The sequence below is a fragment of the Stenella coeruleoalba genome (genome assembly GCF_951394435.1).
Source record: "Stenella coeruleoalba genome assembly, chromosome: 15".
In the NCBI taxonomy this organism is placed as follows: domain Eukaryota; kingdom Metazoa; phylum Chordata; class Mammalia; order Artiodactyla; family Delphinidae; genus Stenella; species Stenella coeruleoalba.
Genome location: NC_137161.1, coordinates 46,249,802 through 46,277,344, shown reverse-complemented (window position 1 = coordinate 46,277,344; position 27,543 = coordinate 46,249,802). Strand labels below are relative to the sequence as shown.

The following is a 27,543-nucleotide window of genomic DNA, read 5'->3' as shown; positions in this document are numbered from 1 at the left end:
GAGCACTGGGGGCATGTAGATCAATGTCTAGCAGGGAGAAGTCAGCTCTGATTTGAAGTTTCCAACCTAGAACGTAAGTTGGTGTAGCCACTGTGGAAACAGTATGGAGGTTCCTCAGAAAACTGAAAATAGAATTAACATAAGATCCAGCAATCCCTCTCCTGGGCATATATCTGGACAAAACTATAATTCAAAAAGATACATGCACTCCCTATGTTCATAGCAGCACTATTCACAATAGCCAAGACATGAAAACAACCTAAATGTCCATCAACAGATGAACGGAAAAAAAGCTGTACAGTAATGGAATATTACTCAGCCATAAAAAAGTACAAACTAATGCCATTTGCAGCAACATGGATGGACCTGGAGATTATCATACTAAGCGAAGTAAGTCAGAAAAAGACAAATACTGTACAATATCACTTATATGTGGAATCTAAAGTCTGACCCAAATGAACCTATCTACAAAACAGAAACAGACTCACAGACATAGAGAATAGACTTGTGTTTGCCGAAGGGTGGGGGCAGGCAGGGATGGAGTGCGAGTTTGGGATGAGCAGATGCAAAACTAGTATATATAAGATGGATAAACAACAAGGTCCTACCGTATAGCACAGGGAACTGTATTCAATATCCTATGATAAACCATAATGGAAAAGAATATATTTTAAAAGTATGCATACATATGTATAACTGAATCACTTTGCTGTACAGCAGTAATGAACACAATATTGTAAATCAACTATACTTCAGTTTAAAAAAATTTAAAAAAGAAGTTCCCAATCTCTTCTTGAAATTTTTTCTAGGGCAGGTTTCTGACCCAGTCTCACACGTGAGTCAATTATGGCAACAATAGTGGAGAACTTGTACTTTCCTAGCTTGTATTTTTCAGAGCCTTGTTAAAGTGTGGGCCACCAACCTGTCGCATCTGTATCCCTGGGGGTTGGTTAGAAATGCAGAATTGCAGACTGCACTGCAGACCTACCAGATGAGAAGAATCTGCATTTTCACAGGATCCCCGGGGGCCTGTGTGCCTGCTGGTGTTTCATGTGCGCTGGTGGAGTTTGGGGGTCTCCGTCACACACAGAGTGTTCCCAGCTGTTGCCGCCAACAGGAAGTTTGGCCTGAGAAGAGTTGACGGCTTGAAGTCTTAACCAGAGGCCACTAACCCTGACTAATGATGGACTGATCTGTAACAATCCTATCAGTGAAAAGTCATTGAGCCCTTATCACTGACATGAATTACTTGCTGATTTCTCACAATTACTCTGTGAGGCTGTATTGATGGGGAAACGGAAGGCCCTAAGAGGTGACATGACCAGGAAGTGGGGAAGTTTAGTCGAGAGCAAGGACACTGGTTTATATAAACCCTTGGGGGTAGGGAGGTGGGGGCAGATGTGCCCGTGTGGGAAAATTCAACTGGAGAGTAAAATGCAAGAGTCTTGACTCCATCTCCTCGTCAAGGGGCTACCTAGGCATGGAGCGTGATGTGACAGCATGAGGACATATATGGTTCTAATCCCAAATCGTGGAAACAACGGATTTGTGTTTTGGCAATCCGACTCCAGAATAGCCTGAAAATTCCACCCGGTGAGAGGGAGAGAAGCCGAGTATGTCATCCTTTCAAGTCACCTCCTATCTTGTCCATTGGAGAAATTGCTGATTTCTGTACTGCCCAACCTGCGAGCTCTAATCACTGACACTCCTGAGACACAGGTTAAGGTAGCCCTCCCTCCACGACGGTAACCAAGGCTACCACGCTGGCATGATCGCAGTACCAAATTCGCAGATTCTGGACCATTTTCACTGTGCTTTAACGTGCTCCAGGTGCAAACCGTAAGATAGTGAAATGCCTGAGCCCCTTGTGAAGGATGGAGTCTGAAGCCGCACCACAGCAAAGACATCACCCAGCGCCAGCACGCCCCAGCCGCCTCCACTCCGGCTCTAAAAGCACTTGGTTGTGGAAACCACTTACTAGTTGACACCTGCAGGCAAGTTAACAGGCCAGCCCAGAACCATGGCAACCGGCAAGAGCGAGAGAAGGAAAAATCCCGGAGCCCAGGGCGCCAGGCATCCCTGCTCAGCCTCAAGCCAGGGCGATGCCCAGGCTGGGGACAGAGGGGCCAGTCCAGCCCCGAATCTGAGACTCACAGTTGAGTCACCGTGAAGTGGCGGATTCTGATCTCACTGGCAGGCCCCTGCTTTGACCCTTGTTTCTCGGAGGTGGCTGTGGGGAAGGCCCAGCACCCTGGTGCGAGCTGCAGTGGGACTTGTCTCGCAGGGTGATTTGGGTGTTGTTCCTGGCTCTTTTAGCCCCAAAGTCTGATCGTGCGGCCCCACCGGCACAGTCTGCGAGATAGTCAAGAGCCCTGAGTAGATTATTCCCTTCAGCTGGCCCTCTGCACCCAAGTACCGCCCACGCTGCTGTGGAGCTTGTGTTATTCAGGTCAAGTGCTGGTGAGAACTTGCTCATGATCATTGTTATTAGAAGTTCTTTGACCGCTGGATGGGAGAGAATACTGATTTAAAATTGTATAGAATGTTAATGCCCGCTGATGTAGGTTTTAAAAATATTTCTGCAAACTTTTTTTTTTTTTTTTTTTTTTTTTGCGGTACGCGGGCCTCTCACTGTTGTGGCCCCGCCCCTCCCGTTGCGGCGCACAGGCTCCGGACGCGCAGGCTCAGCGGCCATGGCTCACGGGCCCAGCCGCTCCGCGGCATTGTGGGATCTTCCCGGACCGGGGCAGGAACCTGTGTCCCCTGCATCGGCAGGCGGACTCTCAACCACTGCGCCACCAGGAAAGCCCTCTGCAAACTCTTTGATGCACCTTCCACTGAGAGGTGAGTCTGGGTCCCTCCCTTGAAGCTGAGTAGACCTTTGTGACTGCTTCCTTGAATCGAATGCAGTGGGAATGACACTGTGTGACTCTGAGACCAGGATACGAAAGGGCAGCAGCTTCTCCCTGGGGAGCCCTTGGTGCTCACAGACTCCAAGCCATGGGGAAGCCCAAGCTGCACACAGAGGCCACACGCAGGTGCTGGGCTGACGGCGCGAGATGAGATCCCAGTCAATAGCCAGGATCGACCCCAGACGCACAGGGAGGAGGTGAGCGCCTGACTCTGGTCCCTCCATCGCCTGGGAACACCTGTGTGAGAGAGCCCAGGGCAGAGCAGCCCAGCTGGGCCCCATCACCCCAGAACCATGAGAGAGGAATAAAGTGAGTGTTGTTTTGTTTTGTTTTTTTTGCGGTACGCGGGCCTCTCACTGTTGTGGCCTCTCCCGTTGTGGAGCACAGGCTCCGGACGCGCAGGCTCAGCGGCCATGGCTCACGGGCCCAGCCGCTCTGCGGCATGTGGGATCTTCCCAGACCGGGGCATGAACCCGTGTCCCCTGCATCGGCAGGCGGACTCTCAACCACTGCGCCACCAGGGAAGCCCGTGAGTGTTGTTTTAAGTCACTCAGTTTTAAGGTGATGTGTTGTGTAGCAGCAGGTAACTGGAATACACCTTTCATTTTTAGAGCATCGTCTGGTTTCCAGGTGCTTGAATGTGTTGTTTCTATTCGGTCTTCACATCAACTCTGTATGGAAAGTATTCAGATTCACTAATCTGGACGTGAGGAAAGCGCTTGTGAATGTTGAGTGCCTTGCCCTATATCACAAGGCTCATCGTCTGAGACGCAGGGAGACCAGAACCTCGGTCTCTGGCTCCCTGGTCCTGCAGTCTCCCTGTGTAGTGATGTGGCCAGGGTCCAGAGGAATGGGGCTATCATCATCTCACCCATCGCACCATTTAAAGCACCATCAGAATGTGTCCTATGTACGCGCCTTCTGTACATTAGCATCTTCCAAACACCCACTAGGTCAATGTCCCAGTCACTACAAGGGTGGAACAACAAATCACCCCAAAACTTAGTGGCTTAGAACAACAATAGTCATTTATTATATTTCATTGTTTCAGTGGGTCAGGAATTCAGAAGCAGCCCGGCTGGGTGGTTCTGGCTTGGGGTCCCTCAGGAAGTTACCATTAGATGTCGCCCGGGGCTGTAGTCAAGTGAGGGCTCGATGGACTGGAGGGTTCACTTCCAGAATGGCCACCTTCCATGGTTGCCAGTCTCCCCAGCACTGCCCGAGTGTCCTCCCCTCACCGTGCCTTTCTCCAGAGTAAGCCATCCAAGGGGCCAAGGTGGAAGCTGCAATACTTTATGAGCTGAACTTGGGAGACTCACACCATCATTTGTACTGTGTTCTCTTGGTCCCACTGGTCCACTCTGAATCAGCGTGGGAGGGACCACACAGGGTGTGATCACTAGCGGTGATGGTCCCTGGGGCCATCTTTGAGGCTGGCCCCCACGGTCAGTATTATTACCCTAATTCACAGGTGAGGAAACAAGAGTCAGAATGGCTGGGATTCAAGGGCTCGAGGTCACACAGGGAGCACGCAGCAGGAATTTGAAGGCAGTGCTATCTGACTCCCAGGCTTGTGTTCCTCTCCATCTACAATAAAAGGTGAATTCATGGTGTGTTTTGATGCATATATGTTAGTATTTTCAGAAACATCTTCCAAGTCAGGAAATTCCTTGGCGCGCCATCATGGAAGGAAACATGGGGCGTGTGGGGGGCAGTAAGCCGAAGGGAGGCCTCACTTTCTTTAGTCAATAAAGGCCTCATTTTACCGCGGCTAAAATCCTGCCTCTTACCTGGGTGCCCCCTTTAAAACAACGTTTCCTTTTCTTAAGCAGGTGGGTAACTTAATGAGTTCCCTCCTGCAAACGTGGGAAGACACTGGTCTCCGCTTTGCTTTTTTATAGACCCCCAAAGCTGATGTTATAGAATTCTAAAATGACCAAATAGTCTATTAGGGCTAAAATTACGTCTACTTTCTTTAATAATTTTAATTTTTTGCATACCTTACATTTTTTACTTGAAAAAATGGTGAACACTAAGAGCTAAATATGAAAAAGTATGTTTTGCTACAAACTTAATTACATAAAAGCTCATAAAAACTGAGAAGAAAAACATAAAAGATTGTAACAGATTAATAGAAGTAAACGCACAATTCACAAATATGGACCTATAGTTAGTAAAGAAACGCGAGAAAATATTTAGCTCCACTAAAAATCAACAGGAAGCTAAAGATAAAATAATTTTATAAAATTCACAAAGAAATTACATCTACCTTCTGCCTCAGTAATTTCACATTTGGGAATTTAACTCACAGAAATAAAAGCAGTGGCTATATGTTAACTGTAAGGTGAGATGGTGTTGATCACAGGTGCACTTGTTATAACAAACATTGGAGACGACCCACATGTCCACAGATGGTTGAGTAAAGAAAGGTGTATCTACACTAAGGAATAATATGCAACTATTTGTTCTTAATTTATTATTATTATTTTTGCTGTATTGGGTCTTCACTGCTGCGCGGGCTTTCTCTAGTTGCAGCGAGCGGGGGCTACTCTTCGTTGCGGTGCGCGGGCTTCTCATTGTGGTGGCTTCTCTTGTTGCGGAGCACGGGCTCTAGGCGCGTGGGCTTCAGTAGCTGTGGCATGCGGGCTCTAGGTGCGCGGGCTTCAGTAGTTGTGGCACACGGGCCCAGTAGTTGTGGCTTGTGGGCTCTAGAGTGCAGGCTCAGTAGTTGTGGCGCACAGGCTGAGTTGCTCCGTGGCATGTGGGATCTTCCCGGACCAGGGCTCGAACGTGTGTCCCCTGCAGTGGCAGGCAGATTCTTAACCACTGCTCCACCAGGAAAGTCCCGCAACTATTAAAAGGGTAAATTAAGGGAGGGGTGCCCATGACATATTGCAAAGCTTAAAGAGAAAGCTACAGAATGATGTGTGTTGTCAAATGCTATTACGGTAAAAAAGGAAAGCCTGTGTCTTTGCATTAATCTGCAGAGAATCTGTTTACTGATCGGGGGTTTGACGGGCGGCGGGCAGATGTTTAGTTTTAGAAGGAAAAAAATATAGAACCCACGGTGTAAAGTACAAATCTGTACTTTGGCTATTTCATTAAAATCTCAATGCTGATCAGTAATCAATCTTCCTTGATTAAGAGAAGCCACGGTTTTGCATTTTCTTCCCGGCACTGCCCTCTCTTTCAGGGGAAACAGCGGCAGGGCTTCCTTTTCCCGGTGCCTAAAATGAAGATACCACAACTTCTCTGGAGGAAGGGGATGGACATAGCTGTTTCCAGTGGCCCATAATCAGCCATCAACATGGAAGACAAGACGAGGTGACAGTTTTTAAAGGGAGGGGGAGGTGATGCCATTCACGTGCCACCCTCGCTGGTTCCAGGTGTTGGGGGCGCGTGGCAGGGGGAGGGCTTTGCTGCGGGTGCTCTGCCTGCTGGGAGGGAGGGAGGCCTGCTGGGAGCCCCTCTGCCTGCACTTAGCCCAGCGGCCTTTTCTGAGGGAATATTGATCACAAGTGCTCACCTCTGCCATCGGAGCAGCAGAGGGCAGTCCCCGAGTATTCATGGAAAAAAGCTTTTCTTTGCCAGCCTCTATTCCGAAGCCAGAAAGATCCTTTCAGGAGCTCTAATAGCAAGCCCCTGCCCACTTCACACCCGCCCAAGAGCCACACTCCAATTTTCAGGCCCCCAGGACCCCGCTTCAAGGTGGAAGCTGGTGAGCGTGACCTCTTTATAGAAAAGATTCTCCATCAAACCTAACACGTGTCTTGCTAGAGGGTGAGGTGGGACATGTAAGTGGAAGATTGAAAATTACACCGGGACACACAGGGAACTGTATTCTTGTCCCAGACAGAATTTATTCATTTTTTTCTTTATTTCCTAAAATAATGTTAAAAATAGAATTTTGATCACATAGACAATGTCATCTGATATTTGTGCTGGGAATATTTTGGTTTGAATGTTTTAAAAAAGAATCTAGTCAGTGTTTTTATATCTGACACGGTCCAGAAGGGAGGCTGCTGAGAATTCCGAATTTTTCTTTTCTTTTTTGGCCGCAACATGCAGCTTGTGGGATCTTAGTTCCCCGACCAGGGATCGAACCTGCGCCCTCGGCAGTGAAAGCACAGAGTCCTAACCACTGGACCGCCAGGGAGAATTCCTAATTTCTCCCTTGTTCTGTAAGAGGCAGAATCTTCCAGACAAATATTTCTTACCATGACAGCTGGTTATAAATTCTCACCCCTTTCATCTCATCCAATTTAACATAGGCTAGTGGAGACTTAGGTAGCAGAAGTATTTTTCAATTAAAATGTTCACGACAAAAAGGATGTAATCTCCAATTCCAGAAAATTCTTTAATATTGCTCAGAAAGTATCACTTCAGATGATGTCATTTCAGATGCTTTTGTTGCTGCTGTTGGATTGTAGTGGAGGGCGAGTTGGAGAGCATTTGATTTGGGGAAGAGTGTATTCCTATGATTATAGATGCCCCTGACGCCCTGGGGTGTCAGCTGGCCATGCTTTGTTATCTGGGGCAGGAGGTGTGGCTGGAGCTGAGTACAAAGAACCTCTGATGTAGGTCTTGGGAGCAGGCTTCTTTCCACTGCACTCGAGGGCCACCCTAAGGGCATGTGAGGCCATTGATGTGTCTTTCCCTCCTTTCCCTTGAACTCCTGAACCTAGAACTTTTTTTCAGGAGACAATGAACAGAAAATTTTGGCCAAACTTCCCCAAGTGCTCAATGACTCTGAGGATATGTGTGTGCAGAGAGCAGAGGGTCCTTCCAGAGGGTGGCAGGCCTGCCCAGGCATCACCGCCACCAAGCTTGGGAAGCCTGCTCTCGCGCCGGTTCTTCACCAGAAGCCCACTGTTCAGATCTGAAGATGTGAGCAAATTCATCTTTCCAGAGAGGTACCATCCAGCAGTTCCTGGGGCCCCAGAGAAAGGCCAGGCCCAGCGTCCTCTTCTCTGCCCACAGGGAGGGTCTCCCAGGAAACAAGTTCCCTGGTCTTCGTTGGGCCTGGTCTGCGTGAGGACTGCCAGGTGGCTTCAGACTTGGCCTCAGGGAAACGTGCCTGGTGGCTGAAAGGAACACGAAGCTACATTTTCACGAAGCCGAAAGGAACGCGTACACTGGTTAAGAACAGCGACTGCTGCTGAGGTAAGTGTCATCAAGAAATGGGGCCCCTGCCTGGAGCCCCACTTTCCAGCTGCGGGGCTCCAGGGAGCCTGGGTTTCAACAGCTGTAGAAGGAGGTGGTGGGAGTGGAGGGATGGCCCTTCCGACTAGACAGTTGGGTCTCGGTGAGCCGGGTGCATCAGAGCACGTCCACTGGGCTCCACATTCATGACTTCCACTTTTTGATTTGAAAAATGAAAGGCAATTAAAACCATTGCCATCTATAGAAAGAAGGTGAACGATAATAGTTCCCCTTGACATACACTGTTTAACAAATCAAGTGGCCCCGATTTAGTTTATAAACAGACACAGGACCATAGCACTACCTCAGAGGTGTACAGAAGTGAACAAACATCTGCATCTAGAGAGGAGAGCGGGTGCTGCCCTGAGGCAGCCGCTCTCGGTCTCCCCAATGCCTCACACTCCCGGCCCCTCCAAGATGCACATGCGGGAGGGACTGCAGGTGAGAGCTGCTCAATGCATCTCGATGGGGCTGGTCCAAGCGCCTCAACCCCAATCCTTCTGCAGATCAGAATGCTTGGGAGGCTTGAAAAAGACAGACGATGGGTTTCTACCGAGACCTCATGATGGGAATCTAGGTGGGGGGGTTGGGTAGGACTCAGCATCTTACAAAGCCTCTGTAACGAATAAAATCATCCTGCTTCCTTTTATGAGGGACCAAGTATTAAAGGCACAACATACCTTCAAGCGAGCTCTCGCTAACAGTCAAAAGCTAAAAAAAGCCAAATGGATTCAGGCTCTACTCGGCTCCCAGGAAGGCAGCTGGATCCCCGTGGAGGTCACTACATGTCTTGTAAGTAACAGGTACTCAACAAATATTTGCAGATGGACGAATGGATGCGTTTTACAAAGCTTGACTGTCTAATGTCCTGGAAGTCCCCTGCTGTCCAGAGCATGGGAGTAGCTCAGGATGCTGGCAGGGGCCACCTGGCCAGGTGGTCCGAATGTGGCTGGAGTCCTGAGTTGGGGCCACAACCGGGCTTCAGCGCACCAGCAGGAAGCGTTATTACATCCTTCCTACCACTTCTTCACAAGACAAACCCTCAAAGCTGGCCTCTTGCTCAGCAGGGTCAGGGACTCCAGACCTCTGGAAGGGTGGCTGGTGCAGAGGCTGCCCTGGAGAGACAGGAGCCCAGGCTGGGGCTCACTGTGGGCTTTGATACACACCTGGCTATTTAATCACGAAAACAGGAGGGACTTGGATATAGGCGATCAATGATGCTTGGTCTTGGCATTCCAGGGTATGAACCGAGAGGTCAATTTTTACATGAATACATTGGCAAACCTCCCTGTATCCATACTGGCTACGATTCTGGATACATATTAAGGCTTTGGTTCAAAAAAATGCTTTTGAACAACTTCGTCTGACAAAAATGTAAACCATCTTTTGTTAGATGCCAGGATAAACTTTATTTTCCTACAAACGATAATGAAAATAAGAGAAACGTGGCACGTGAGTACTGTGTTTCTACTTTATTAAGTCGTCACAGTAAATCAGAATTAAAGACAGAGGGCAAACTGGAGAGTCAGGTAGTGGCCATCGGTGGGCCGTGTGCTTCTCCGGGCGAGGGTCACCCCTCGCCACGGGACACCGTGCCTGCCAAGTGGGTTACAGGCAAAGTCTACACCGATGGAGGTATAAGCCCAGGTGTGGAGCATCAGGAAAATTAAATAATAAGAGACAGCAAGATAGAAATCACATGACACCCTATAACTTAATTTACCAGGTTTATCAAATTTCATCCTCATTTACATGTACTAAATATTGTAGACCTGAAAACACAAGAAAACATTCACTTAATGTTTATGTCATACATAGGTACTGAGTGCAACTAAAACATGGTTGTTTCCTGCTGAATTTCCCTTCGGATGTGGACATTCCCCTTCAGTAGCTATGAAGGTAGCACAGTTACATCTACGACATCACAGTAAACATGAAAGCGTCCTTCAGACCTCCAGATGATACAGATATGACAGTGAATGAAGCACGGGTGGTCACACCTGAGGAAGGTCGGGAAGACGTGATTTGCATTGTCTGCCGAGCCACAGGATCTTGTTGGTAAGGCTAAGGTCCCACAAGCCAGCCTCGCTCATAGAGTCAAGGCTGAAACCCCTCCTTCCCAGCGGCCGTCGGGCACTGCAGCCTTAACCGCAGGAAGACGCTGTGACAGTCGCTTACCCGAGCTACACGTCCCCACTGCTGTCTACTTAAGGTTTTACCACTTCAAATGTCCTCATTTTGTGGAATTACTATTTTTTTTAAGGACAAAAACCTACTCAGTGAGACTATAGAACAACATCTTTGCTTCAGATGGAAATCAGCGTGCAGAGAAGTGAGGGGACTGGCCTGGCCCTGCCTGGAAGCCAGCAAGTCTTATCTATTTTGGGCCGCTTAGGGCCACTTCTGTTTACAGATGGCTGACCTACTGAAGTGACGAGTCAGCACTGTGACTCCGGTGGGGTCCCCACCGGATGAGTGATCCTCGGCAATTTTGCTGAAAGGCATTTATTACAGAAGCTCGATATTTGCTTTTCTAAGTGAAAAAAAAAAAAAAAAACTTGATCATTTCAATTTTCCACCCCAAATAACATGAACGATTCAAGTGCGTGTGAGTGCAAGCAAAACTGGTCGCTAGGGTTCCTGTCTCCTGGTTCCAAATCTCCAAACAAAAGCTGTTACTGCTAAGAGCCATAGAACTTCCGGCTGTCCTCTAGGGCCACGGGGCTGCCAAAGATCATGAGGGATTATAGGAAGGTCTACCTATTTGCTACCTACAACCGGATTGCCCACTCCAGGTCAGGACTGGTTCCTGGAGATGAAGTGGAATCACGGTGCAAGAGTCCGGGGGGGTTCAATACGATTCTGAATCCTGACACTGACTAAATCCAAGAATTCTGCAACAGGGGTATTCTAGAGCCTGAAGGTGACACGTTCTCCCAGAAGCTAGAGCTTCCGTGGCACTCGGGAGCCCAGGCGCATGTGATGCCCTTCCCGCAGGAATGAGGTACCACGGAGCAGCGGCGAGAGTGCTGAGTCCAGAGCCACGTGGGCCAAAGCACACCAAGCAGACAGCCCACATCACTTAAGGTCGGGGAGGGGGTGCCCAGGAAGATAAGAATCGTGACAGCTGCTAACACAGCAGAAAAGGCTGTCACTTCCAGTCACCCTTTATGTTGCCACTGAGTCCCCAATAAAGCAACAAATCGGCCCCGTTTACAGGCCGGCCCAGAGCACGGCCTCTGTTTGGAATGCACCTGGTTCTCTCGGGTCCCAGCGGTGCTCGAGCTCCCCCTTTCTGTGCGCCTGGCCTCAAGTCCTACCTGCAATCCTCTGTAAAACAGAAGAACACGCTCCCTCGAGAATTAGAAGTCCCCCTCCTTCCAGGAAAGCCTTTCTCCACTGTCCCCACACCAAGGCTGGCTCCTGGGTCTGCCCACCTCTCCTGCCAACGTCGGGTACCAGCCCAGCCACCTGGACCTGGGTGGTCAGGGGAAACGGCAGCTCTGCGGGAGAGTGGGCTCAGCGGGAAGGTGGCCAAGGTAGGCTGGGGGTGTGCACAGGTGAGGGCAAGAGTGGAGAGGTGGGGAAGCACCTGCACGGAGACCTTTCCAAGCCCTTAGCTGGCGGCTCCCCTGTTGAGCCCTGGGCTTACTCCGCAGATGGCCCAAGGGCCTAGATGACAAGCAGAGGGCCTGCACCCAACACACCGACCCCAGCAAGAGCGCCCGGCAAGCACAGACGGAAGGTGGGGCTTGCTTGCTTGCTTTCTTTTTTTTAAAAAGATGCAACAGGCCTTCCTTGGGGAGGCAAATGGGTACAAAGTAGGGATCACACACCCTCCACTCGGGATCTGTCACCCTAAAGCTCTGTGTGTCAGGAAACGTGTGTGAGGCCCCAGCGGCAGGGCACCACAGGGCAAAGCCTTCGGAGGTGCCTGGAAGGGAGCTTTGCGGGGACAGGACCCTGTGTTTCTAGAATCACCTGAGCGCTCTGTGATAGAAGCTTCACCATCATCACCTGGAGGGCCTCCAGCAGGGCCAGGGGCAGGAAACCGCTCCCCAGTTAGCGGGCATCAGGAACCAGGTGGGATACACACAGCAACGGAGGTAAAACTTCTCCCGGGCTCGAGACTCTAGGGAAAGCCAATTTCCATGATGATGAAATTCTGGACTAACCATAAATCCTAACAGAAGAAGAATGAGCAAAATCAAGGCAGGGAACATTCCTCCAACAACCGGCCCCTCGGTGAGACATGATGGGTTTATAAACGACCGGCGGACAGAGTCAGCTGCCCCCCGCCCTCCCGGAAAGCCCGGAACCTTCTCCTTTTTCCTCTGCTAGGGCAGCCCCACCGGCGCCGCGTGACAGTGGGCGAGTCTCCGGTTGTTGGCGACTTTTTCTTTTCTTCCTTCGAAGCCCAGGGTTCCTGAGATGCCACCGCCTAGTTTGAAAGTCCGATCCACAGCATTTCGGTGGGATTCCTCTTCAACTTCAGAAGACGGTGAACGGGGAGACCGGCTGAGGGCACCAGCAGGGCAGCGATGTTCCCGGAGTCTGGGTTTGGGGATTCGGGTGGGGAAGTGGGGGGACTCTCAGCCGTCTCACACTCCCCGAGAGGCGCCATGCAGGAGGCTCAGCCTGGCGGCCAGGGCCCTGGAAGGAAGCAGAGGGAGGCCCACGTGGGCACAGGTTGGAGGGAGGACATGCCACGGCCCCTGGAAGAGGGCTGGACCCCCGCCCGGAGCTGTGCGTGCAGGGGTGTTTGCTGAATGAACCCACAGACCAAGGTCTTTCTTCCCAGCCTTTGCTCTGGACTTTCCTGCAGCATAAAGGGAGCTATGAATCTTTTTGAAATTCACTGGGCCTTACCGTCCAATCTGCAATAAAGAATGAAGAGAAAAGGCACTGATGACAGTGCGGGGAACGGGGGAAGCCAAAGGAGCAGCACGGCCCAGAGTCAATGAAAGAGCAAGAAAAACTTCAGGGGTAGCTCGTGGACCGGTCGGTGTTATTATTTACACAGATCTACATGCTGGTACTTTACACCAGGAGTTAAAACTCGATTATTCCCCAAGGGGTCTGAGACAGGAGGTCAGGACTAATTGAATGCATCCAGAAGTGCCTACAGCTGTTTAGCTCCAGAGGGAAAAAGGAATGAAGCTGAAGGCTGCGTGCCCGCCGCGCCCCCAGTCCCCAGGGCTGCTCGGAGGAACCCAGGCGCCCGCTGCTGCAACACCGGGCCGCGGTTGCTGAGGCAGGTCCCCTGGGCAGTGCTTCGAGGGAGGACCGTTTCGTCACCCTCCTAATAACCTATTTTTAAACGCTGCTGGGCTGCACCCCAGCTTCCTCAAAAGCAGGCTTTCTAACCACCTCCCGACATCCTTCACTTCTGGGGCTTTGGCTACTGCCATTTCCATCATTACTGGCCTTTGAAATTAATGTACGCAGTGACCTTATTCACAGCATCTTCTGTCATTTTCGGATCTGACCTCATTGTTTCCAGGGAGTGCCTCTGGAATCAATACCTGCAGACACGCCTGGAGCCAAGGAGACCACCTTCCCCGGTGCTGTTCCGAAATTCAGCTTTAAGGTCCCCCAGCCCGGGCTTCTGTCTCCTCCCTCTGGTCCCAGGAAGGTCGCGGCAGAGAGGAGAGTTGTGGGTCTCTCTCCTGCTGTTTTTGTCTTTGAAAACAGGCTGCTTTCGCTAAAAGCAGCAGAGCTGTACTGCCATCAGAGGTGGAGGCAGTGTTGGTTACATCGGCCCATCGCCCTGGAGCCAGAGGTGGGCATCACATCAGCATGTAGTCCAGGGGAGCGGGCCGCAGGGCGAACAGCCTTGACTGAATCCCAGGTACGATTCTAGTTTGAATACCTTCACTTCGAATTGTGTAAGACTTCACGTTATTAACTAGGCACCACCCCACCCACTTTGGAATCAGATAGGTTGGGAGAGGGACCCCCCTTCCCCAAAAAAAGCAAGTAAATGAAAGAGATAAAGTGATGTTCAAAGACCTGATATTAAGTGAGAGTACTTCTGGGCCAGAAGGGAAACATTTAACCCTCCACCCCTACCAGGGAGGCAGGAGGGGGCCCCTCTCGGTCCTGCACTGCGGCGTGGCGGGTGGGCAGGGTGATGCCAACTTTGACGAGCTGCGAAGCTCTTGCAGCAAAGCGGCTTTCCTGCATCTGAGGGCAGTGGACCCACCACCGGGTGCCCCGGGAAGGTCACGCCCGGGCAGAAGCCTGCCCTGCACGCCCCCGGCATTCCTCCAGTCCCCACCTTTCTGGTGGCCCGTGCCCTGGCTCCCGTTGTGCCCACTGTACCCCGTGATTGATGGGGAGGCGGCAGCTGCGGACCGAGCAGGCCGGCCGCAAAGGGGCGATTCCACTCCTGGCTGCTGACAGCCGCTGCCCCCGCCCGGCCTTTCCTCGAGCTGGAAGCTGGGGGTCTGTTCAAAGGACACTGGAGCCCCACTTGGCCACCTTTGTGGAGGGGCAGGAGGACACGTGTGGATGCGGGGTCCCAGCAAATAAAGGCTTTTGCACGCATCCCCACTGCTGGAGGGGACTGTACAGCTGCTCTGCCCGGCCGACATGGGCACCTGGGCTTTGTGGCTCGTGCCGCCCTGGGGGCTGGCCCCAGTGAGCCCGGGGTTGGGGCAATTCCGTGGCTGAGGGGCTAAGAAAGGGCAGCTGGGTTGGAGGGTCAGCTCCTTGTGGCAGTGGCCCTGCCCGCGGGAGGTGGGCAGTGCTTCGGCTAAACCAAGAACTCTAGACCCTAACTTCCCCTCCACATCTACTCAGGCAGTGACGGTGTCTGTGCTGCGGCCCCACTGTGGGTGACGCGGTTGATAAATGACACCTCGCTCCCTGACCTGCCCCATCATCTTCCTCATCATCTGCTCTCCCTTCCACCTATGAGCCCATGAGTGGGTACAGCCCAGGCCACCCCAAGAGGCTTTTCTGCAGCACTGCTGCGGGGTGTCTGCCATCCATTGGGGCGCACAGGAAGGGCCTGGACTCCAGACCGGGGCAGAAAGGGGAGGCGCACGGAGGTCACACCTGCCGTGGCTGGCCTGCCCTCTGGGTCCTAAACCACAGCAATCCCGGGGTTCTCCACCCTCTGAGATTCCCCCAGCTTTTGTCTGCTCTTCCTTTCCCAGCTGTTCCATTCAGCAGACCCGGGACGACCTGCCCTCCCCAGCCCAGGCCTCGGAGGCCCCATTAAGGCCAACGGTCAAAGGCCAGCCCGCACGTGCTGTGTCTTATCAGCCCATCTCAAGACCCTGCTCCTCCTGGCTCGGCGACAAAAAAGGGGGCGGCCCTGGGTCCACTGGCTCCCCGAGGCCCCGCACACAAAAGGGCGGGTGACAAAGACATTTTCTGGGATGGCAGGTGTTGGTGTGGGATTCCACCCGGAGTACAGGGGCCGAAGAAAGGCCAGCCTGGGTTTCCCGGGTGGGCAGGCAGCGCAGACACGCAGGGCAGAGCCCCTGTGGAGGAGAGCAGGAGGTAGGAACTGTGGGCATCTCGGCGTTGAGTCAGCCACGGAGGGAGATGGGTTAGTGAATAAGCAGGGTGGTTGGCCAATCCGCTGAAGTGTCAGTCTTACCTTGTACAAATACCGCGCCGAGGCCTTTACGTATCTGAAGGGAAAGAACATAAAATGAAGTGAATGCAAGCCTGGCACACGCACAGCCCAACTTGATATGAGCACAGTGCTAAAAATACGTTTATTCCTGGGCGGCCTGAGTGTTCTTGCAGTTTCAGAGATCATTACGAATTGGAAATTTCCCTACAAGTCCCTCGGCAGGACAGAATTCTAGCTGGTGTCACCCAGATAGGTGTGAAACGAAGGTAACGTTAGCTCTCCCAGGATGTGTGAGAGATGCTCTTGGGAGCCCCGCAGACACTGGGTGGCACTGACCTTGGTATCCTGTCCCTGCTGCCTGATGTTTCCTAAATATTTGGTCTAAGATACAGTCAAAGAGAAGAGTTTTCAAGACCAGCAATTGGAATTCTATGGATGCCTTGAAAAAATAACTGACACCCTCCAAGTGTACAAGTTTACATGTCTCCAAGTTTCATTTTACAGGTTTTGAGTGGTACGCAGTGTGTCAGTTCAGTACGGGTGGCACCTGCAATGTGACAGTCCCCAGGGGGGAAGCACGCAGTGTGCTGTGCAGAGTGTGGCTGCGAAAGGGACCCCACAGAGACGACATCGGACCCTCGCGCACAGAGTAGCAGGACCCCAGCAGTCCTGCCAGACCCCAGAGAGGCTCTGAGCTCTTTTGTGCTTTGTGATAGTTTTTCTTAACTCGCCCAACTCCCCCCTCACCACGGCCATCCTATTTCCCACGTGGGTTTCCTTAGCAAACGCAGTCTCTTTCCGCGTCAGGTGACAGCTCCTCACCCTAACCGCCACAATGCTCCTCGATTCAGTGTCACTAGACCACCATCATATCTGGACAAAGGACATTTATCAATGACATGGACTGCTGTCTGTCCGGCCGCCGTTGTAAACTTGGATTGTCTGCTGACCTCACCAGCAAGGCAGGCATGATGACCAGGGCCAGTTTCTAAGACGGATGCCGTCGGAGGAGGGACCACCGACAGATCTTAGGTGGGGCTCTCCGGAAGAAATCTGGGCTTCTCTGAAGCTGTACTGTACAGTCCATCAATGAAAATTTCACTCCTCCCCACCCTCCAAAATTATGTGGGATTGGAAACTTCAGGATAAATAACTGATCGCGATGTGGACTAGGCTTCTCTGTCTTACTTGATTTCTAGCCACTGGTAACGGCTCCTTCTTTACACGGTGATCGAGCTCTAGGGGCACAGGAAGTTCTCGGGCAGTGTTGCTTCCTGGTGCTGGACTGGTATGTTTTCTGAGGGACCTTTAGACAATGCGATGATCTAGATTGCCTGTCTTTCCCCAATGCACCATGTGCTCCTGGAAGACGGCAATCGTGGGACATCTCTAGGTGGGTCTTCCTCCAGTGGAGGGGCTGGGCTTCCCAGGGCCCCGTGCTGCTGACCCTCTCCCCACGAAGGGGCTTCTCGATCCCCCTCCCCTGCAGCCCCTCGGCCCTGGTGATGCTGGGCGTACAGGCAGCCGATTGGTGGAAGCAAGCAAACAGATGGTGCGTCTGACAATGGAGGGCTTGTTTGTAATTGCTGATGAGGACAGCCTGCCCCTCTCCCGGTGTGTCCCCAGATGCAGCCCGGTGTGCTGTGCTGGACCAGACAGAATGTCTCAGGAACTGCCAATCCATGGGCGAGTTAAGGAGATGCAAACACAGAGGCAGTTGGGGGCTGCCGTAATTATTCCATGGGGCTCAAATGTCACTTGCCCTTGACAAACAGACAGTGCTACCAAAGGGCGGGGCCCCTGTGCGTGGCACAGAGGAGCAGGCTCTCAGCTTCCTGACGCCTCCTTGGGGGTCAGCAAGAGGTACCCACCACCCTGGGTAGCGGTGGAGACACCAGAAGAGACCACGGTGCTTGGAGCTGCGTGATGCCCAGGGGCATGGGAGACGCCAACCCTAATTATTTCATCAACCGGGTGCCTGGTATGTGCCAGGTACTGTTCTAGGCTCCAGGTGACAGCGGTGAACAGAGCAGATGAAACCCCTGCCTTTGAAAGCTTTGGTGGCAAAGTTAACGGCATGCCACCGGGGGGCAAAAATATCTTACTCTTTATTTGTATAAAGCGCAGATAGAAGTACAGAGAATATACAGGTAGACGGTATTTCTGTGGTGTTTCAGGGGAGGAGACAAATTAGGAAATAAAAATGTCTTAGAAGCCTCCCTGGTACGGCAGGAAGAATAAAAGGTGGAGAAACACTGATTGTACGGGTTAATACGTATCTTAAATTCAGAGATTTCTTACACGTGAGTGGTGCTGGGAATCAGGAGTCGGCCCCACTCACATCTGAGAGCAGCTGAGCGAGACGCCCCTGGGGAGACCCTTTCAGGAGTAACTTGGATGCCAACGGGCCAACTGCGGTCACTCAGCGGCTCAGACACAGAGCGGGCGTCTGGAGACTCCAGAAGTTGCTTTTAGAGAAAGATGTCCTACTTCTTGGGCCTCGTGAGGCTCCTCTGACACCTGGATATCCACAAGGGTTTCAAGAGACACAGGAAACCACCGTCTTGGTTGGAGATTTGCTGTGTTCTATGCAGCTCTGTCGGAGGCTTTCCGAAAACCGGTGGGCCTTTCTGTGGCCTGTTTTCTCTGGCTGTACTCACCGGAGAGCAAAAGAGCAAGGATTTGCACCAGGCGTCTTATCTCTGAGGCAAGGCTGCCGTCCAGGACTGTCCCCCGGGATAACGCTGGGCAGGGTCAGAGAAGAAAAGTGGCTGCTCTCCCTGGGTCCTTGTACTGAGCCATCAGTGTGGGAAATGATGAGCTGGTTCAGGATAATTAGCGAAGGGAACGGTTTTGAGAGCTGCCATGGTGAGGGAGAGAAACAGTGGGCTGGGGTTCCAGCTTTAGGTGAGCGCTAAATACCCTCCCAGCAGGAAGGCGGACTGAGCGGGAGATCAGAGAGCTGTCTGGGCTACTCAGACCCCTTGGAATGGCTCTGAGGACCAGGAACGGGGTAAGCCTACACACTCAATGCAGCACTGGCAACCCAAGGCCAGTGGGCACTAGCCAGCCTGATTACCATGGCCAAATGGCCCAAGGATGGCTTCCAGAATTTCCAACCCAGCAGAAGGGGCTGTGTCCTGGCCCCGGACCTGGCTCTGGGCTTGGCTTCTTTTTTGGTCGTTGGTCTGGCCCATCAACTTGGGTTCTGAAGCAGAAAGCTAGGGCAGCTGGGCCGAGAGACAGACGGGCAGAGAAAGTGCGTGCACTGTGCCCGCCCACCTGTGCGGGGGCCCGGCCGGCGGGTGGAACGTTCTTGAAAACGCTTGTCTGGCATTTTTCTCTCCCCCTTCCATGACTATAATGTACATTTATGCATCTATGACTGTATTTAACTAAACACTGAAAATTAATATCTTGTTAGGCCCTTGTGGAGAAAGATGCTTCCAGACCCTCCAGCTAGCTCACGGAGCGTGAACACGGAGATCTCCGTCTATCCCGGCCATGGAGAGATTGCTCATTTTACCAGACTGAATTCTTCACATCTCAAGATGGAAAAACAGTACAGAAATGTTGATAGCAGCAGTACCACAATAGCTAAAAAGTGGAAATAGCCCAAATGTCCCCCACATGATGAATGGAACCGAAGTGTGGTCGGAATGGAATATTATCTGGCAACAAAAACATGTAAAATACCGATACAGGCTACAACGCGGACGACCCTTGAGAACGTGCTAAGTGAAAGAAGCCAGTCAGTAAAGACCACGTATTGTCTGATTCCGTGTACACGCAACGCCCACAATAGGCAGATCCAGACAGACAGAAAGTGGACTAGTGGTTGCTTAGGGCTGGGGGTGGGGGGAATGGGGACTGACTACTAGTGGGTTTATGTTTTTGTTTTTCAGGAGGGATAAAAAGGTTCTAAAATTAGATTGTGGTGATGCTTGCACAGCTTTGTGAATATACTAAAAGCACTGAGCAGCATACTTTAGATGGATGAATTGTATGGGATGCACATTATATTTCAATCGCGTTGTTTTTCAAAAGTGACAAGAAAGAATAGAAGTTGGCCTGGGCACCACTACTGCCAGAGCCTTTCCAAGAGGGAAACGACAGAAGTGGCTCCAAGTTGCAGGGAGAAATCCCCCATGGGACCCAGGGAGGCAGGGGGCCGGGGGCAGCTGTGGGGTTCAGCTGGAGCCCCAGCCAGGGTCCTCCCGAGCCGCGCCGCACGCCGCGAACCATCCTCAAAGCAGAGCAAACGGCGCTACCCCTCGGGTGACACACTGCTCTCCCTGCAAGGTTGTCTCCCAGCTTTATTCTAACTTCGTCTGTTTTATAAAAACTCAGGAGTGAGGGCTTCTCTGGTGGTGCAGTGGTTGAGAGTCCGCCTGCCGATGCAGGGGACACGGGTTCATGCCCCGGTCCGGGAGGATCCCACATGCCGCGGAGCGGCTGGGCCCGTGAGCCATGGCCGCTGAGCCTGCGCGTCCGGAGCCTGTGCTCCGCAATGGGAGAGGCCACAACAGTGAGAGGCGTGGCCTTGGGCGGTGAGGTGGGATTACACTGGCATTCTGTGTGCTGCTGGGCATTGTTTTTTAAATTTCCCAGTAATAAGCAGCTCCAGGAAACACAGAAGTTACCTCTGTGGTGACACGCGGGAGGACGGTGAGTTCTCCGTATTGCTCTGAGGAAGCAGTAAGGGTGCAGTGGGCTGTCTGGGTCCTACGGATAAAAGCTGTCCTTTGGTCTTCAGATGTGAAGGAAGCTGCTTTAGCCCACAGCTGTTTTCTACATGTGAAGTCTTCCTGCGCTGCCCACTTCTAACGTAGGAAATACTTTGGTTAGCTTTCAGTTGGATTTCTCAGTTATCCGTGCCGAAGAGGGGGTGCATTTGCCACCTTACACCCTGTACAGACCATAAAGGCTCCGAGATCGTCCTTTCTGCCTGTGGGGAGGAACATTTTGCCTTTGCCTCTAAGGCAGGCCTCCTCCCTGCACCCTGCTTTTCACTTCTGTGAGCGTGCTCCCCACAAGCAGGGGTCCTTTCGGGGTGGGTGATGAGTCTCATTTGGGAGAAACTTAAGCCGTGACCCTGGCCTTGACACAACAAAAAACACCCAAGGCTGAGAACAGCTCCAAACTGCCGAAGGGCTCACTCTTACTCTGCTGAGGGCAGACGGTGGGAAGCATGGACAGGAAGCTGCAAATCCCCACGGGGATGTAAAGAATTACTGTCCATGGATTGTTCTAGAGACAATTTGTATCAGAAATGCCAGGGAAGCTCACCCCATGTCCCAGCCCTTCTGGGTAACTGGGAGTCATGTTAAGTCTCTCCAGACGATGGAGAGGTACCCACCGTGGTCCTTCACGCAAGCTCGTGGGTTCTGGTGTGAGTCTGGGGGTCTTAAAGGGGTGAGCACAGGTCAGAATCCTGCCCAGTTCCCCTGAAGGAGGGGTGTTACTGTGCTCCCTCCACCTGTGCTGGCTGGGTTAGGGCTGCGTTCCGTGGCACCGGGCTGAGGGGGCTTCTCTGGGGGTCTCTCTTGTGGGCCCACAGTGAAGGTCTGGGGAGAACAGCTTTTGCACCACCCACGTTCACTCCTTAGTCACACATGAACCATGTGCCTGCCGCATGCCAGGTGATGGGCGTGCATTTTACCTGGCTGGCCTTCCGCCCACCCCTCCTGAGGAATACGCCCCGCAGAAGCCAGAGTGATCTTTTCAAACAAGAATCACAACATGTCACCCACTGCCTCACACCCCCAGGGAGCTGCCAGTCTCACCAGAGTGACAGCTGAGGTCTGTGCCTGGGTTGAGGGCCACCCTGACCATCTCCCGCTCTTCTGTCCCCACCTCGCTGGGCTCCTCGCTGCTCCTCACATGGGCCTCAGGGCCTTTGCTCGTGCTGTTCCCTCTGCCCGGACTGCTTCCCCCAAATTCCAAATGGCTCCCTCTCCCTTGTCTCCCTCAAGGCTTCCCGCAAACGTCACCGTCTCGGGGAGGCCGCCACTGCCACCCCATTTCAAGTGCACCCCACCCCTGTTTTATGTGTCCGTAGCACTCCTGGTCCTCCTTCGTGCTTTTCCTCCTTAGCACCCCTCACTATCCCCAATCTTTATGGAATGTGTGTGGAGGCCCCGGCCCCGTGGGGTTTGTGTGACGATCAAGCGGAACTGTCGCCCCATCTACTGAAGCTGCATCAAAGGTGTGCGGGTCCCGGGACCCAAGCTGGACCCGAGTATCTAAATATGGCCTCTAGCAAGTCACCAACTCTGGGTAATGGGATAGAGAGTAGAGTCAGCCTAGTGGCCTGAGAACCCTTATTTCTGGCTGCTTCCTTTCTTCAGTGGTGACCTCTATCCTCCGGGACCCTCGTCCCTGATGCTCCTGGGTCAGCAGACACCTCTGGTCAGGAGCGCCCGGCCTCAGAGAGCCGCATGTCACGCCCGATGTCACGGAGGGCCCTGGTGTTACGCGGCACCGGGCTGATCCCAGCCTTGGGGACGCAGCTAGGGAGCAGGGTTGCAGGGCTGGGAACACGCCAGCTGCAGCGTCTGCCCGGGCGCACTTCTGCAGCCACGCAAGGCCGTGTGTTTCATGGTCCCGCCCAGGATCGGGGCTGCGGGGCAGAACCTTGCCAGAGGGTCCTGAAGACCCGGCGGCTTCCCTCACCCCCAGGTGACCACACGAATCAGCCCATCCCGCTCAGGAGGAGAGATGCTGGGTGGCCCGCGTGGGAGCCCAGGTAGGTGGAGCGTGTCCTGTGCAGCTGGGATTCATATTCTGGAAGCGGTCAGAGGATAGGGTTCTGCCTGTTCATTCTCAACACTCTCTGCACTGATGCTACGAGGTTTCTCAGGTGCTGAGAAACGAATTCTGGCCACGTCAATGCTGTCTGCTTCATGCAATCTTTTTTTTTTTTTAATTTTTTACAAAGTTGACTGGTATGTTTCCCATTTTTAAGGGGCTTCCTTAAAGCCTTTCGAGGGACTTTAAAGGCCAATGGGAAAAGAGGAACCAGTTTTTCTCTCTACTATGCTATTTAGAGGTTTATTTCCTGGTTATCATCATAAATTCTTCAGGAAAAGGAGGGTATAAAATATTCTTCCTTTTTTTCTTCAGCTGTCTGCAACGTTACTAAGAGAGGTCCCATTTGGCCTCTGCCTTGGTTGTTGCTAAATAGAAATTCAGGCAAAACCATCGAGGCTTCCAGGAACCCACCCTGACGGCCGAGGCTGTCCGTGTTCCACCTGCTAGAACCTTCTGGAGGTGAGGGCCCCAGCCATGGCTCACAAGGCATGTGAACCTGTGGTGTCAGGAGCTCCAGACTCTTCCGAAACAATTTCTCAAGGTCATTTCAAATAAGCTTTAAGAGTCTTTTCCAAAAACTGACTGTGAGAAAAATTCTTGGTACCTGCCGACCATCTCCTGGCAACTGCTGTGTCTCCCCGGGGGCCGTATTTAACAGTGAGGCAGGAGGAGGGTGCCGTTCGCACTTAAAACCCTGCAAGGCTGAGAAACCAGGGCAAACCTAAAGCAGCATTTCACAGAAAAAGCAGCAGCTTCAAGTTCTTCCAAAGGAACACATTAAATGTCATGTCGATACTCTGGAATGAATCGTCTCGGGTACCGCCTTTTCCCGGGAACCTGGGACCAGCCTCCGCGCCTGCCTGCCCAGGGCAGGAGGGTCCCCCCGCTGGCTCTGAAGGACTGGTTTCTTCCTCTCTGCATCTCATTCTCTTGTCCACCGGGCCTTCCAGTTCTCAGAGTCCCCATCTCAGCCAGCGTGGGAAACTTACAGGCTGACCAGCAGGACGCCGAGTGGGACAACTGACACACATCAGGCAAGTTTCCATTCGTTCCAGGCTCACGAAGCAGACGGCAAGGCCGGCTCAGGGAAATCTCAACAACTGACCCAAGCCACTGACTAAATGTCTTTTTTTTTTGATGAACCTTTGTGACATGTAGCTGTGGTTTGGAGCTAACTGATCTGCGCTTATTAATAAGTAGCCAATTTTGGTGATTCATGAGTGTCTGCTTTTCCCTAACAAGAGTTCAAGCTCCAGGAGGGAAGGGGAGAGACAGAGTGCAGGGTCTCCAGAGCCCTCTGTGCTCCCCTGAAACGCGCCGCAGAGTCCTGCTCAGGGGCGGCTGCGAGAGGGTGACATTGTTTTCTAACCGATCAACTGGAACAGATGTTTGTCTCATCTCTTGCTTCCCTCTTCCGGAGCTGACACCAGGGAGAGTAAAGGAGTTTTAGAGGAAAAAGGGATGAATAAGCACGAGGCAAAATGTGGTGCGAAACAGGGTAGTCGAACATTCTCTTTAAAACCCTCAATATCACGTAGGAAAGCATCCTAACCAGGTTTCAGTTATTCCAGCTGTGGTACCCAGTATGTGCAGTAACCAGGCTGCTGGCTGCCCTGTCTGCTCCACACCCGGAGAGCCCCTGCTGCCCTTCACTGGTCCACTTTCACTAGGAGACCAGGAGGGTCGGGGGGCAGAGAATGACAGCTGATTCCAGGTGTTTGGTCTGGCTCCTGCATCAGGCCTCACACACATCTGTGGTCTAGAGACACCTGGACCCCTTAAAGCAACAGCCAGACTCCTTCCTGCCTGCATTTCTACTGCAATCCTGTTGCATATGACGTAAGAAAGAAACTTACGCATCATTCTTTAAAGAGATTACAGCCCATTATAGATAGAGGAAACACACACAAGACAAAGCCTGCCTTCCATGTGCTGAGAAAAATCAAGAAGTGAGCTAAGTTAAAGGGAGCTGGACCGAGGATGGAAGTATCACAGAATTGCCTGCGTGTGGGACGGTGGTTCTCAGCACTGCTTAGTTTTTAAAAGCAAGTCCCCACCCATGCCCAGACCCAAAACTCCAAATCTCTGGTGGAGGGACCATCTGCATGTTATGGCTTCAAGGGTGACCCCGTGCACAGCTGAGCCAGCACCACCGGGTTCGGGTATGGGATTATGGGTTAAAAAAATTCCCATGGATGCTTTACCATCTGTCCAAGAAGATGTATTTTAAGTTTCTAAAGAAGCGTCCTATGCACAGGGGTCAGGCTGAGCCGACTGGTGACGTGGGAGGGAGGGAGCGGCTGGGTCTCACAGCCCCTGCGGGTGGTCGGTGGTTCTCAGGCCAGGTGGCAACGCGGCTCAGATACAGCCCAGCGCGCTGCGGGCAGAGCAGGTGGCCCCGAGCTCTTGAACGGACAGCAACATCAGAGAACTTGTATTTGGGGGACACTTGTGGCTGGCCTGAGTATAGTTCTGGGCTGTCCTGCTCTGTAGCCGTGGGTCTGACGTCTGGGACGGTCCCCACAGGCGGGATGTTTGGCCAGCATCTCATGGGTAGTGGCCCCATTTGCACGCCACCCCCCCCATCAAGAGACGGGCCAATGCAGGCGGAGGGGACTCCAGGACAAGAGGAGGAACCAGGAGGCACAAGTTCCATGTGGAAACAGGAGGGAAGAGGGTGGCACAGGACGGAGTGAGGAAAAACCCAGACTGGCGGGGTGGTGAGGGGACCGCCCAGGGGGCGTCTGTGGAGGGCTCCTACGTGCCGGGCACTATCCTCAGCCCCTTACACATACTAACTTGCTGAGCCTTACGAATGCCCTTCAGTTCGTATCATTGGGTACTATGTAGAAGGTACTGCTGTTAGACCCATTTTACAGAATTGGACTATGGGCTGCAGAGCAACGTGAACTTGACCGAGGCCACAGGCTGGACAAAGGGGACATCAGAGCCTGGCCTCTGATAGGACACATCCCCCTTGCAGCTGGGGAGGCTGGCTCCAGGCTGGAACTGGAAGGTTCTGGCCAGTGTTGAGCGTGGGGTCGGGGGACAGGAAGACAGTGGGATCTGAGGATGGAGCAAGGGCAGGCCAGCCCGCACTGTATCCAGCACCAAGGGAGGAAAATACAAACCCCGGGACACGAAGGGTGGCCCGAGGCTGGCTGACGGCTCCACATTCTCCCTCCACTCCAGTACTCGGGGCCCGGATCCTGCTGCGTTCCTAGCACCCCCAGAACGTTGAAGCCCCTCGCGGCCTTGGGACGGCCCCCTGGAGCCCTAGAGCTTGACCTACCCGGGCACCTGGGAGCATCTGATGTGCATCTGTTGACTGTATGAAGTCGGGGCATACTCTGGGCATCAGTTCCCTGATCTGTTCGATGTGGTCGGTTAGAAGGATTCTGTAGCTACAGCTGCTAGGTGACCCCACAGACCTTCATGGTCCCACGGGCGTACTGGCCGACAAACGCAGAAACTGCCACCGTGACAGGAAGGAACAGAACCCACAGCATCACAGGGCATGCGCTGGGAGCCCCAGTTCCTGCGGTCCTGTCAGCGTCTTTCCCAAACCCCACTCTCATCTCATGAAGGCTTCCTGAAGGACCACAAAGAAGGAGAAATAGCTTTCCCCAGCAGGCTCGGTTCCAAAAGACACACTGAGACAGTGTTCGCTTCTCTCCTCCCAGAGAGGCTGCACGGGTTGTTTAAACTGAAAAACTCCCTTCTCACTGGCTGGTCAGGAGCTCTGTGACCAAGGTCACCAACAACTAGTGTTAGGTGACAAACCACCCAAGGCAGCGGGGGCCGAGGGAAGCGGTCACCCTCTGAGCCTGGGATGCTGTCCTGACACGCGTGCTGACCTCACAGAGAGGAGGAGAGAGTGGAGGGGCCGACGCTGGTGCTCCGGGTCGTTCCTCATTGCTGGTGCAGCTTATCAGAATGTGAGGGGCTGGACGTGGGGTCTCCTGAAGCCCCTTCTAGCTTCACGGTCTACAATGCTCTTGGCTGGTTTCAGCAAATTTATGAGGAAGGCGAACACATAAGAAGTGCTATCCAGCAAAACCCTATTCAGACCACTTTTACAGGGAGGGTGGGAGGGAAAGAGGGAGACATATCGAATGAATCTGTGAAGTGACCACCCTCACCGAACAGGGAAATCCTTTCCTCTTTGGGGGGTTAGAGTTAGTTCCACCTTGTGCTGTTTCTGCTGACTGACTTGATGGCTTACCGCCCAGCAAATGGCCGTGACGGGGTCACTGCAGAAGGGCTAGGACACCTGCCATTGGGGTTCTTAGCAAGTGAGAGCTGGGTACAGCTTCCTGCTCGAGGCAAAGCCTGGTGGGCTATCCGGCTGTGTAGCATCCACACGCCAGGTTCACTTTGGGGCCAATGTGTAACACATCTGCAGTCTCACGGGGACACTTACTGGCCACCAGAATGACCCAGCGGTCCCAGGCAGGGTCCTCTGATAGCTTCTGCAAACTTAAAACGGTGATTTTGTTGTAGAAAAGAATGACAAGTCTTTTTCGTCAGGTAGGTGAGCACAGTAAGCCTTACCAGGAGTGCACCCTCCTGGGCGTGCAGATGCAAGTCTGCCGTTCTTGCACAGTAGCTGCAGCGGTGGCAGCAGCCTGACACCGACTCAGGCTAATCTGGTTTAAGCTCCAAGTATGACCTACATGAAAAGTGGCAGAGTCTGATGGGGCCTGGTGAGGAATTTCCTTCCACTTGCTCTAAATCCTGGAGCCTTTACAATCCAGCCTTTTGTGAAGGAGGAATTGCTTCCGACCAGATCTGGAGAAATCAGATGTGTTTATGCAGGGCTAACAAATAAACAAAGATCTGTGCTCCCTCTGCTGGCTCTCGACAGCACCATTAAAGCAGAAAGCCATCTTCAGCAAACGCAGTCAATTCACGTTTCCGGAGAAGGACCCCTCATTTAACCTGGTGTTAGGCATTCTTTGAGAAAAACCCATCTTTGTCAACTTCTGAGCAAGGTACTTGAAAATGCTTACAATCAGACGTCAA

The 27,543-nt window shown here is 52.6% G+C and overlaps 1 protein-coding gene and 1 long non-coding RNA gene across 4 annotated transcripts in view; one reads left to right on the top strand and one right to left on the bottom strand.

Annotated features, from left to right (window-relative positions):
* Positions 1–2,341: 2,341 nt before the first annotated feature.
* On the top strand, positions 2,342–10,017 carry LOC307198396. The gene is made up of 6 exons (XR_013831633.1): positions 2,342–3,221; positions 6,106–6,236; positions 7,611–7,799; positions 7,893–8,075; positions 8,768–8,906; positions 9,933–10,017. It is a non-coding gene; the product is annotated as an uncharacterized lncRNA (long non-coding RNA).
* Positions 8,964–27,543, bottom strand: part of RALGAPA2 (Ral GTPase activating protein catalytic subunit alpha 2) — a 282,721-nt gene continuing 264,141 nt past the window's right edge. For 2 of the 3 annotated variants that reach the window (XM_079945309.1, XM_079945308.1), the window contains 2 exons: positions 15,727–15,760; positions 8,964–12,767 (listed from right to left, as the gene is read on the bottom strand). In XM_079945309.1, coding sequence (XP_079801435.1) covers positions 15,753–15,760 — 8 coding nt within the window. In that variant the 3' untranslated portion in view covers positions 8,964–12,767; positions 15,727–15,752. The remainder of the gene's footprint in view (positions 12,768–15,726; positions 15,761–27,543) is intronic. The other variant, XM_079945307.1, reaches the window with a different exon arrangement.